This window comes from Trachurus trachurus (assembly GCF_905171665.1).
Source record: "Trachurus trachurus genome assembly, chromosome: 14".
Lineage (NCBI taxonomy): Eukaryota > Metazoa > Chordata > Actinopteri > Carangiformes > Carangidae > Trachurus > Trachurus trachurus.
This window is the reverse complement of record NC_139903.1, coordinates 619,773-632,521: the sequence shown is the minus strand read 5'-3', so window position 1 is coordinate 632,521 and position 12,749 is coordinate 619,773. Positions and strand designations below refer to the sequence as shown.

General features: G+C 40.1%; 1 protein-coding gene across 1 annotated transcript in view; it reads right to left on the bottom strand.

Moving 5' to 3' along the window:
- rad50 (RAD50 homolog, double strand break repair protein) overlaps positions 1-12,749 on the bottom strand; it is a 53,602-nt gene that overhangs the window by 20,207 nt on the left and 20,646 nt on the right. Inside the window, exons 16-24 of the mRNA XM_083986400.1 lie at positions 12,334-12,523; positions 11,101-11,227; positions 8,735-8,928; positions 8,508-8,618; positions 7,652-7,744; positions 5,643-5,756; positions 3,758-3,885; positions 3,047-3,148; positions 1,611-1,733 (exon numbers count right to left, since the gene is read on the bottom strand). Coding sequence (XP_083842526.1) covers positions 1,611-1,733; positions 3,047-3,148; positions 3,758-3,885; positions 5,643-5,756; positions 7,652-7,744; positions 8,508-8,618; positions 8,735-8,928; positions 11,101-11,227; positions 12,334-12,523 — 1,182 coding nt within the window. The remainder of the gene's footprint in view (positions 1-1,610; positions 1,734-3,046; positions 3,149-3,757; positions 3,886-5,642; positions 5,757-7,651; positions 7,745-8,507; positions 8,619-8,734; positions 8,929-11,100; positions 11,228-12,333; positions 12,524-12,749) is intronic.

Here is a 12,749-nt window from a genome sequence, read left to right as displayed (position 1 = left end):
AAACGCCCCCAAACCTCAGAGAGAAACCACTCAACTTCAAACATCTCTCACACACAGCTCAGCTTTTTACTGTTTGTCTTAGTGACGTGCAGATCGATACTGAAATATATATCTGTGTGCTCTAGAATCGATTCTCAAATGAAAATATCGATACTTTTGATACTTCAGTCATTTGTGGTTATGCATCTAATCATTAACATGGAAAGTAACTAAACTATTCAGATCTTGTCTAAATGACACGCGGTTGGTAGGAACTACTTTTTCTTCCGCCTGCTCACAAAGTCAGTCTGTGTAGAGTCGATGGCGGAGCGGAAAGGAGTCAGGTGTGGAGCTATTTCAGTGCCACAAACAGTGAAGACGAAGTCTGTAATATCTGTGGGAAAATTATGAATAACATTATAAATGCATGAATTAAAAAATATATATGTTTGTTTATCATTTTGTTATTTAATTCATGGTTTTATTATCTTACTTATGTTCTTTTTTTAGCGTTTGAAACACTATTTTCGGCTATATTCTAAACGAGGCCACTACCTCAATGTAGTTCAGAGTTTAAAATAAATACGTTACTCTGAAGTCTTGCATCCTTAGGAAGCTATGACTTGAAATACACTACTTTTTTTTATTTTATTAGATTTACCAGGCACATTAGATGCATTTGCACAAAGTATCGGTATCGGATCGGTATCGCCGATACCAGCCTGAATTTTACTCAGTATCGGATCAGAAAGGACATTTGTGGTATCGAACATCACTAGTTTGTCTGTAACTTCTTCTTGCTTCTTGTTCAATCACAGGTTTTTCCCCCCAAAAGGAAATTCAAGTATCCAGTTAGTAGCGCAAAACATACATGCAAAAATATAATATAGTATAATATGAGGGCATGGTTTTAAAGCACTGCAAAAACTCAATATCTTACCAAGAATATTTGTCTTATTTATTGTCAAAATGTCTCATTTCTAGTCAAAACTAATCTCTTTCCACTTAAAATAAGACTCGTCACCTAAAAATTAACTTGTTTTTAGATCATTTTCACTTGTTTCAAACAAAATTTCACTTGAAATAAGTAGAAAAATCTGCCAGTGAAAGGAAGTTTTTTTTTAAGGATCCGTAAGAACCCTGTTATTAAGCTTTTGAGGTGAGAAAATTAAAACCTGTGTTAAATTATTGTAGATAATGATCCAACGGTGTAAAGTGAGTTCCTGTGTGAACTAGGTCACATTTACCTCTAACAGCTGTAACAACAACAACAACAACTCCTTCTTGTGTGTGTTTTTTTTAAAGATATTGGTACTAAAGCAGAAAGTGATGCACCGTCTCCATGGTTTCGATCTGATGTGTGTGTGTGTGTGTGTGTTTCATGTCTGTTTCACTCTGTGTCAGCGTGTGTGTGTGTGTGTGTGTGGATGACGTCGTCGTCTCAGTTCCCTGTAACTACGTCACATTTAACCCAAATACAAACCAAGAACTGAGCTGCTTCCCCAGAATCCCTTTGTTCTCTCACCTCTCTGATGTGTGTGTGTGTGTGTCTGTATCTGTGTGTATGTGTGTGTGTATCTGTGTGTGTGTGTGTGTGCGCATCAGTGTGTGTGTGTGTGTGTGCGACTCACTGGTCCAAGGCCTTGTAGTACAGGTCGAGGTCTTTGATGACGAGCTCCGTCGTCCTCATGATGATCATCTTGTTCTTGTAGCGATCCTCGGCTTTGTCGTACTGATCCTCCCTCAGCTCCTTCCTGGTTCACACAGAGAGAGAGGAGGCAGAGTCACACACACACACACACACACACACACACACACGCTAGAGGGCTGCATGGGCCTGGAAATTAAAGGACAATTCCAGTGCAAATTCAACTCAGGCTGTATTTTCCTAACATTTTAGGTCCAACAGAAGGAATCTGAAGATTCCTGAAGAATCCTGATGATGATTTCCACTTTAAAGACCCCCTCCCATGAAAATCATGTTTTTCGTGCTTTTCACATGTTCCTGTGGCATTTTTCCTGTGTTAGAGCACATAGCAGCAGAAAAGGAAGTGCAAAATTGTTTTTCTGCCTTCAAATTGCTGTGAACCAACGGCAGACTCAAACTGGCCGTTTCAGGGAGACTGGAGCTGACGTGTCACAGCTCCAGGGGAGGGCACTAGTGCTACAAGCTGCCGCCCCGCTCTGCATCTGGCTCAGAGGTGAAAGGCTTCACAGCTCGGTGTAGCTGTCAAGGTAGAACAGGTGTAGCTCACCTGGTAGAGCAGCTTTCACCGTGAGCAAGGACTATGCTCCAGTCTGGGATCAAATCCCAGTGTGGAGTTTTACACTAAACACGCTGAATCTGTAATTGTCCAATGTCCAGCTGTCAGCGAGCGGGGGGTGGGGTGTGAGGAGGTGGCTGGGCGGGTGCAGAGCAGCGCAGTCTCCGCCCACCCTCCAGAGGTGCATTGCTAATGTGCTGGTTTTAAAATGACCACAAAGGGTCACGGGAGGGGGACTTTAATTTCTCCGCTCGGTGTGTTCAGGTGCAGTGGGAAGCTCCCGTTTGTGTCAGAAACACAGGAATATCAACTCTGGACTTGCTTCAAGTAAATAAACTCCTTGGATGCAAATTTGTGCAGGCGGCATGAATGACGCAAACACGCAAATTTTGCCTGTTCGTGCAAGTTTAACATATTGAACTCAAGCGAAATATTTGCGTGAATGCCGCAAGTAAAAACAAGTATTCCAGCGGGCAAACTCAAGCGAGTAGAGCGAGGCGAATATTTTACTCGCACCCGGTGTGAACGCACTGTAACACTCTTAATGCACTTGTTTTTATTCTATATTCTTTTTTTTTTTTTTTTACTTTTATAACACAAGACAGATTTTAGTTTTACATTAAATTTGTGTCTGCTGTACCGAACCGTGACTTGTGTTTACCGTTACCCCCCTAGAAGATGCTGTTTGAAAATATGTTGCAGACTAAAGCGAAAACCGCTTCTATCCAGCCCGACCCGACCCGATCCGATCCGAGCACCAATTAATGAATTAAAAAGAGGTGAGCCGGTGAGTTGAGGTCGACCTGTAGTGGAGGATCTCCTCCTCGAAGCCTTTCTGACGACCCAGCGCGATGCTGCGGTTCCTCTTCAGGTCCTCCAGGCGGCGCTCCGCCTCACGCCGCTCTCTGAGGAGGAGGAGGAGAAGAAGAAGAAGAAGAAGAAGAGGAGAAAACGCTGAGTCACTTCTAACACTGACCATGACAATGACCCTTCTTTCCTGCACATGAACAAACCTGTGCTCTTGTTTCTTTACTCAGCTGTTTCTGTGGCAGTTTGTCAGAGATACAAACACAGTTGAGATTTAAAAAAAAAAAAGGGGAAATTAAGGCAATAAGGCACTGCTATAAATAAAAAACATAATGGAAGTGTGTTACAGCCCATGCATTTCGGCACAAAAGCCTTCCTCAGGGTTTATTATTGAGGTTTATTCTGGATTTTGTTTGCAAACTCTCAGTGAATCATGCAAACTGTGATTTGTTTTCTTGTTTTTTCTTTTTTCTCTTGCAAATCTGTTCTTTTGTAAAGATGTATGCAGCAATGGTCTGAATGGAAACATCAATATAAACCGTACCTAAAGGTAAACTGAGGGGAAAATGGTGCAGTAAATTGTTGCAATGTGAACCGAAACTTAAAGCTGCTTCTTTCCCGAATGTTCGGCCTGTAGTGTAAATATACGATATGTAAAATGCAGTTTATTGGTTTGAGGTGTATTATAATTGATCTGAGGCTCTTACTGGCGCAGCTGCATGACCTGCATGTTGCCGATGTCTTTGAGCAGAGCTCCTCGTTTGGCTTCCACCTCCTTCAGCTCCTCCACACGTTTCCTCAGGGTCAGGTTGTCCTGCAGCCAGCGCTCCTGCACCTGCACCAAGCAAAACATCCGTAAATATGTTTTTATTTCCATCTTTTCCATGTTCAAACTGACAGAAAAGGAAAAGGTCCCTCGGCAAAGGTCTGGGCCTCCTGCATAGTTAGCTAAAACTCAAAATCTTACCAAGAATATTTGTCTTATTTCTTGTCAAAATGTCTCATTTCTAGTCAAAACTAATCTCTTTCCACTTAAAATAAGACTCATCATATTAAAAAGCAGCTTGTTTTTAGACACTTTTTACTTCTTTCAAGCAGATTTCCACTTGAAATAAGTAGAAAAATCTGATAGTGGAGCAAGTTTTTCTTTTTTATTACAAACACAAAAAAACTTGCTTTCACTGGCAGATTTTTCTACTTATTTCAAGTGAAAATTTGTTTGAAACAATTGAAAATGATCTAAAAACAAGTAATTTTTAGGTGATGAGTCTTAGTTTAAGAGAAAAGAGATTAGTTTTGACTAGAAATGAGACATTTTGACAAGAAATAAGACAAATGTTCTTGGTTTTTGCAGTGTATAATAATAATAATGTTACAAAGTTAAGATCAGAATGACAAAATATGCAATAAAATCAAAAGTTGTTATACAGATGGAATCAAAAACAATAGATATAATGTATTTGACAGCGGGTAAAGGTAGAGATATTACCAGTATTATCTACAGTAATTAACTTGTTTTTAGATAATTCTCACTTGTTTCAAACTTTTTGTGTTTGTAATAAGAAAGAAAAACTTGCTCCACTATCAGATTTTTCTACTTATTTCAAGTGAAAATCTGCTTGAAAGAAGTAAAAAGTGTCTAAAAACAAGCTGCTTTTTAATGTGATCAGTCTTATTTTAAGTAGAATGAGATTTGTTTTGACTAGAAATAAGACAAATATTCTTGGTAAGATTTTGAGTTTTTGCAGTGTATCTGCGTCGGAACAGATGGAACGAGTCGAGACTTTTATTAGAGAATCTAGAGAAAGGTGAAGAGAGGCCACAGTTGGAGTCTGTCTTGACACTTTAAAGGGATAGTTTAACATTTTTGGCAAATTGGTCCATTGCCATAATAATCCCTATAGTCATAGCAGTAGGTTCGTTACCTTTAATTGTCGGTGCAAGCTATTTTTAGAACGGCGGAACAGAGCCGTGAGCTGCTCAGAGCTACGCTACGGAGGCTCATTATGGGATTTCTCGGTTGGTTTCCCTCATCAAACTCATCAATACACAATCCAACAACTCCACAACGCTCTGGTGGACAAGTTGTGAGCTGCACATTCACCACGCTATGAGATAATAACACAACGTTACCACACAGAGTTGTTTTAGAGGGAAATTCATGCAAAACCACTGATGCACGTTGCCTTCAGGGACAGTTTTTCATCAACAGTCTCTGTATTTCCCTCTAAAACAACTCTGTGTGGTAACGTTGTGTTATCTCATAGCGTGGTGAATGTGCAGCTCACAACTTTGAGTTGTTGGATTGTGTATTTGATGAGTGCTGATGAGGGAAACCAAGAAATTCCTTTAGCCTCCATAGCGTAGCTCTGAGCAGCTCACGGCTCTGCTCCGCCGTTCTAAAAACAGCTTGCACCGACAATTAAAGGTAACGAACCTACTGCTATGACTATAGGGATTATTATGGCAATGGGAACAATTTGCTAAAATGTTGAACTACCCCTTTAAGACTCCTCCTCCTCCTCCTCCTGATGGACTGTATTAAAACTGAGACAGAAGAAGAGGAAGAAGAGGAGGAAGAAGCAGCTGAACCTTCTGAGTGTCGATGTCCTGCCGGATGTTTCCCATCTCCTTGGTGATCTTCTCCTTCTGCTTCTCGGCCTCGTGCAGCTGAGTGTTGGTTTCCTGGAGCTCACACTCTTTTTGCTGCAACGCGGAAACAAAAACATATAGTATGGTCTTTAAAGCAGGTCAAAACTCTCAGAGCTGATTCACTTAACACAATTAATCGATAATAATAATGATAATAAATATAAAAAGTATCATTAAAAGTCATTTCAGAGATGCTCATTATCTTTTGCTGTAGCCATAGTGTTTAATGCACTGCAAAAACTCAAAATCTTACCAAGAATATTTGTCTTATTTCTAGTCAAAATGTCTCATTTCTAGTCAAAACAAATCTCATTCTACTTAAAATAAGACTCATCACATAAAAAGCAGCTTGTTTTTAGACACTTTTTACTTTTTTCAAGCAGATTTTCACTTGAAATAAGTAGAAAAATCTGATAATGCAGCAAGTTTTTCTTCCTTATTACGAGCACAAAAAACTTGCTTTCACTGGCAGATTTTTCTACTTATTTCAAGTGAAAATTTGTTTGAAACAAGTGAAAATGATCTAAAAACAAGTTCATTTTTAGGTGATGAGTCTTATTTTAAGTGAAAAGAGATTAGTTTTGACTAGAAATGAGACATTTTGACAAGAAATAAGACAAATATTCTTGCAAAGATTTTGAGTTTTTGCAGTGTGTCACAACATGTTACAAGCAGAAACATCAACAACAGATTAACATGTGTGAGTCTGATGCTGGACTAAATTATAATATTAAAGGGCTCACTCGTACAGTAAATGGTTGCAGACAGATTTACCTAGAAACCATGAAAGACGTTCATGAGATGGAAAGACGAGATGTTTCTACTCAGACTGAGAACAGACTTTGATTTTGCAAGATGCACAACATGGAAAATGTTTTTGATGAATCAGGAAGGTAGGCCGTGACCCTCCTCCCTCTCCGACCACTTACTTTTGGTTTTGGCTTTTTTGTGCCACTTAAATTCTGTTTGAAAGGATATTAAAATGTCACTTGCTTCCCATATGACACACGCTGAATAATAGAAACCCCCCCGGTCCGATACCGATCGTCTAGCGCCCAGCTCTGATGTTTAGACATAGAGTTAAACATGAAACACTCTTTTTTTTCTCCAATATTTTCATCAATCTCAGTGTATTATTGTAGTTTTCTACAGTTTCAGAGTGAAAAAGGGAAACAAAGCAGCAGCAACTTTGACCAACACTGCAAAAACTCAAAATCTTTCAAGGAATATTTGTCTTATTTCTTGTCAAAATGTCTCATTTCTAGTCAAAACTAATCTCTTTCCACTTAAAATTAGACTCATCACCTAAAAATGAACTTGTTTTTAGATCATTTTCATTTGTTTCAAATTCATTTTCACTTGAAATAAGTAGAAAAATCTGCCAGTGAAAGCAACGTTTTTTTTGTGCTTGTAATAAGAAAGAAAAACTTGCTCCACTATCAGATTTTTCTACTTATTTCAAGTGAAAATCTGCTTGAAAGAAGTAAAAAGTGTCTAAAAACAAGCTGCTTTTTATGTGATTTTATGTATAATGAGATTTCTTTTGACATTGTCTTAGAAATAAGACAAATATTCTTGGTAAGATTTTGAGTTTTAGCTAACTATGCAGGAGGCCCAGACCTTTGCTGAGGGACCTTTTCCTTTTCTTGTCAGTTTGAACATGGAAAAGATGGAAATAAAAACTAAAATATATAGTTTAAAATGTAAAAGTGAATGTGTCATCTGTGACTTTATGTCTTTAGGAGATCGTTTCATCTTCCACTTGATGAACTGTAAAAAACACATTAACAGACATTTGGACCAGAGGTTTGCATGACGCTGTGTATTGGACTGTGCTGTTTTAAAAACTATAGAATATAGAAATAGAAAATTTAGAAATTTAAGTATAAAGAAAAAAGAAAGAAAAGAAAAGAAAAGAAAAGAAAGAAAAGAAAAGAAGAGTTCTTCACCTCTTTGTATTCGTCTTTGCCTTCGTCCGTGTACTTGCTGATGTCTTTCTCCAGCGCGGCGACGGCCTTCACTTTGTCTTTGATGGCACCGGACTGTCACAGAACGAACATGAAGCGTCACATTAAAACTGTTTCACGTCGTTATTTAAAGGGATAGTTCACCCAAAAATTTAAATTTCTCACTCATTATCTACCTACTCCCCCTCATGTGGACTAAGGGCTGGGAGAAGTTTCAGAGTCCTCCGTGGCTTCTCTGAGTTACAGGGGGTCTCGGCGTAGCAGTGCATGTCCATATAACGGTTGCAAATGGATACCAACTGTCTTCGTAACAAAAAGACACACCAAAAAACATCCAAATACCTCCATGCTGCTCGTATGTAATGTCCGTCTTGTATTGAAGCCCCGACATGAGAAATTGTCCAGAAAAAAATTAAATAAGTCTATATTTCAAGCTTGTTTTGTAGCAGAAGCTTCTCTTCCTGGTCTGTCCACATTTGACAAACAAGCTTGAAATATAGACTTATTTAATTTTTTTCGGGACAATTTCTCATTTCAGGGCTTCAATACAAGACGGACATTACATACAAGCAGCATGGAGGTATTTGGATGTTTTTTGGTGTGTCTTTTTGTTACGAAGACAGTTGGTATCCATTTGCAACCGTCATATGGACATGCACTGCTACGCCGAGACCCCCTGTAACTCAGAGAAGCCACGGAGGACTCTGAAACTTCTCCCAGCCCTTAGTCCACATGAGGGTGAGTAGATAATGAGTGAAATTTCAATTTTGGGTGAACTATCCCTTTAATTATCAAAAGACACAGCAGTAGAAGTTGATGATGATTCATTCTAACTCACCTTCTCCTGTCCCTCCTCCTGTCTCTGCCTCCTTCGCTCCACCAGCTCCGTCTTCTCCTGCTGCAGCTTCTCCAGAGCAGCAGACAGAGGAGACAGCTGCTCCTTAGCGTCCTGCAGAGAGGAGAACAACAACAACAACAACAACACGGCAGCTTCACTTCATATTCAACCATTCATGGATCACATGCATACTAGGGGTTGCATAGACTAGTCGACTAGGTCTTTACCCTGATGTCCCGGGTCAGAGTCTGGATCTCCGTGGTGAACTCGACACACTGCTCCTCCAGCTGCTGCTGCTTCTGCATGTCGCTGCTCAGCTGCAGCTTCTCGGCCGTCGTCTCGTTCACGGCGCTCCTCAGCAGCTGTATCTGGTCCTGCTGGTCCTGGATCAGCTTCCGCTTCAGCTCCATCCGGCTCGAGGCTGCACGCACCGAGACGAAGAGAGATCACAGCTGCACTGCAACAACTCTACATCTCACCAAGGATATTTGTCTTATTTCAAGTCAAAATGTCATTTCTAGTCAAAATAAATCTCATTATACCTAAAATAAGTATATTTATGCATATTGATAGATATCACATGACGTCACACAGCGTTCGCAGCCGGTCACAGCGTCATCTTGGGTACCGACTTCCAAAGGCAGTCTATGGGCTGTGACATCAAATCTCACAAAAATAGTGGATAAACCTTTTTTTATTACATGGCTCTATTGAATGTCGTATTCCGATAATTTATTGATATTTCTGATATTTATTTACATCTTGATTTTGCATTTAACAGTCTGTTATTCCTGTTTAACAGATCGTTGCTAAGTAAAATACACTAGGTAGGGACGCCGCTCTGATCAGCGCAGCACAGAAAAGAGAAACTATGCAGGATATTTACTTTGTTTCATTTTTACCGTCATTAAACAGCTTAGGAGACATGTACGCCAAGGGAGGCTGCCTCACTCTGTGAGTGTGAGCGGCACGTAGGCCTACGTTCGCGTTGCTTTCGTGAATTGTAAGTTAAACACACAGACGCCCCCTCGGTTTTAGCGTCCAGCAGTTTAGCGGCTAATTCAACTGCAGTGATGGATAACTGTACCGGAGAGCCTCAACATGAGCTTCATTTGAGGAATAAACGGCAGCTTTTACCTGACGGGAGACCGACGCCTGAGCTACGGTAGCTAACAGCTAACAGGTTTTACCTACTTTTCCTCTCTCCCTCCCTCCCTCCTTCCCCCCTTTCTTATACACGCACACACACGGCCCAGGTTGTCTGTCATATCTGCTGTAAACCTTGTAATAACAGCTTGTTGAGTACAGTTAACACTATTGTTGCTTCGGTTTGAGTGTGGATTAATTGTTAACGGTTTGTTTAATGTGAGTGGTGGTCATCGCGTCCTGATGAGTTGGGTTTTAATAACAGCTGATAACGTAACTGTATAGATGGCGTGGATTGTGATGAGAAGGTGTTGCACATATTTTAAGACTTATCTGTGCAAACCATTGTGCAAAACCTGTTTGTTGTGCTTTTTTGCGTAATAAAATGATTTGCCGAATTCTTCTTCCATTCCTGCAGCTTTTTGTCTCAATGTTAACGATGGCAAAATGTCGGGATATTTTATTACTTTATGAAAATAAATGTCTGTGAGTTAAAAAGAAGTGGGCTACGCATTTCTGATTTGATTTGGCTTTTCGTGTATTTGGAGGAGAGACAGAGCGAGAGAGAGAGAGAGAGAGAGACAGAGCGAGAGAGAGAGAGAGAGAGAGAGAGAGAGAGAGAGAGAGAGAGAGAGAGAGACGAGGAGAGAGAGAGAGAGAGAGAGAGAGAGAGAGAGAGAGAGAGAGGTCCACTGGGTGAGCTAGATTAACTTTTAACGGGAGAGAGAGCGGCGCACCGCGCTGTCAAAGCTCGTCTCAGCAGAAAGGTGCTGGAGGTGTGTGCTTTCAAGGCAAGGCCATCAAAATGAGAAATATCCATATCCAAACTACATCAGGCAGCAGTCTTCTGGTCAGAGAGGATGTGGCTGCACTGATCTCAATAGAGGTTAACTCAGTGTTCGGTACCCAGCATGGCGGCGGCCCGGTGGAACGCACCGTGACGTCACCTACTGATAGGCATATATACATACATAGTTATACATTAAAAAGCAGCTTGTTTTTAGACACTTTTTACTTCTTTCAAACAGATTTTCACTTGAAATAAGTAGAAAAATCTGATAGTGGAGCAAGTTTTTCTTTCTCATTACAAACACTAAAAACTTGCTTTCACTGGCAGATTTTTCTACTTATTTCAATTGAAAATTAGTTTGAAACAAGTGAAAATGATCTAAAAACAAGTTAATTTTGAGGTGATGATTCTTATTTTAAGTGGAAAGAGATTAGTTTTGACTAGAAATGAGACATTTTGACAAGAAATAAGACAAATATTCTTGGAAAGAATTTGGGAGAAATGTGGTCAGTAGTTTATAGAATAAAACAATAAACAGTAAAACCCAGAGGAACTGATCATTCTGAAGTGGTCTCTTCAGTTTGTCCAGAGCTGTACGTTTGGCACCATATTAGAAAAAGAGTTTAGGTAAAGAGTTTAAGTGTGTTTGGGTCTTACTGGTGTCCAACTTGTGCTGCGTTTCTTGTTTCTCCTGACTGACTTGCTGCACGGTTCTGCTCAGATCGACTCCCTGCAGCTTGGCGGCTTGCTGCGCGATTTTCCTGTCGACTTCCTTCAGGTCCATCTGCAGAGGAGAGACAGAGAAAGAGAGGAGGAGGAGGTTTGTTGTGTGTTTAATAAAGGGATAGTTCAACATTTTGGCAGATTCTCCCATTGCCATAATCCCTATAGTCATACACTGCAAAAACTCAAATACCTTACCAAGAATATTTGTCTTATTTCTAGTCAAAACAAATCTCATTCTACCTAAAATAAGACTCGTCACATTAAAAAGCAGCTTGTTTTTAAGACATTTTTTTTTTTACTTTTTTCAAACATATTTTCACTTGAAATAAGTAGAAAAATCTGATAGTGGAGCAAGTTTTTCTTTCTTATTACAAGCACAAAAAAACATGCTTTCACTGGAAGATTTTTCTACTTATTTCAAGTGAAAATTAGTTTGAAACAAGTGAAAATGATCTAAAAACAAGTTCATTTTTAGGTGATGAGTCTTATTTTAAGTGGAAAGAGATTAGTTTTGACTAGAAATGAGACATTTTGACAAGAAATAAGACAAATATTCTTGGAAAGATTTTGAGTTTTTGCAGTGTAGCAGTAGGTTTGTTACCTTTAATTGTCGGTGCAAGCTATTTTTAGAACGGCGGAGCAGAGCCGTGAGCTGCTCAGAGCTACGCTACGGAGGCTCATTATGGGATTTCTTGGTTTCCCTCATCATCAAACTCATCAAATACACAATCCAACAACTCCACAACGCTCTGGTGGACAAGTTGTGAGCTGCACATTCACCACGCTATGAGATAATAACACAACGTTACCACACAGAGTTGTTGTAGAGGGAAATACAGAGACTGATGATGAAAAACTGTCCCTGAAGGCAACGTGCATCAGCTGGTTTTGCATGAATTTACCTCTAAAACAACTGAGATAACTGATAAAAATCAGTGTTGTGTTGTTTAAAAATGAATATGAATTTGTTTCATTGCATCTATTTTGTCATTTTAAATCTTAAATGGACAGTATTCTATTTAGAGGTAAATTCATGCAAAACCGCTGAAGCTCTGAGCAGCTCACGGCTCTGCTCCACCGTTCTAAAAACAGCTTGCACCGACAATTAAAGGTAACGACCCTACTGCTATGACTACAGGGAGACCGTAGAGGTGAGGCCGGTACCATGTATCGGTCCATCAGAGCGATGTCCTGCAGACAGGCCTTGGCCGTGTCCTCCTCCGACATCAGTGTTCCCAGCAGCGTTTCCTGCTCCTCCACGTCGCCCTTCAGCCGCTCGATCTCTCTGTTCACACTCTGCAGACGGTTCCTCAGCTCGGGCAGCTCCTTCTCCTGCAGCTGCACGATCGTCTGTCTGCAGAGAGGAGACATGAGACACTCTGAGCAGAGGGACAGAGACCGACTGTCTTGGTAGCGATGCAACGATCACCGGTATTTCAGTCAATCTCAGTAAAGTTTTTAGGAAATACCGTGTGTGTGTGTAAATGAATCTCATCATCTGAGTGGACAATAATCAGGATACACTGTTATAATATGGTCTGAATGGATTACTTCCTAATAATTATGGGTACTAGTTCAGA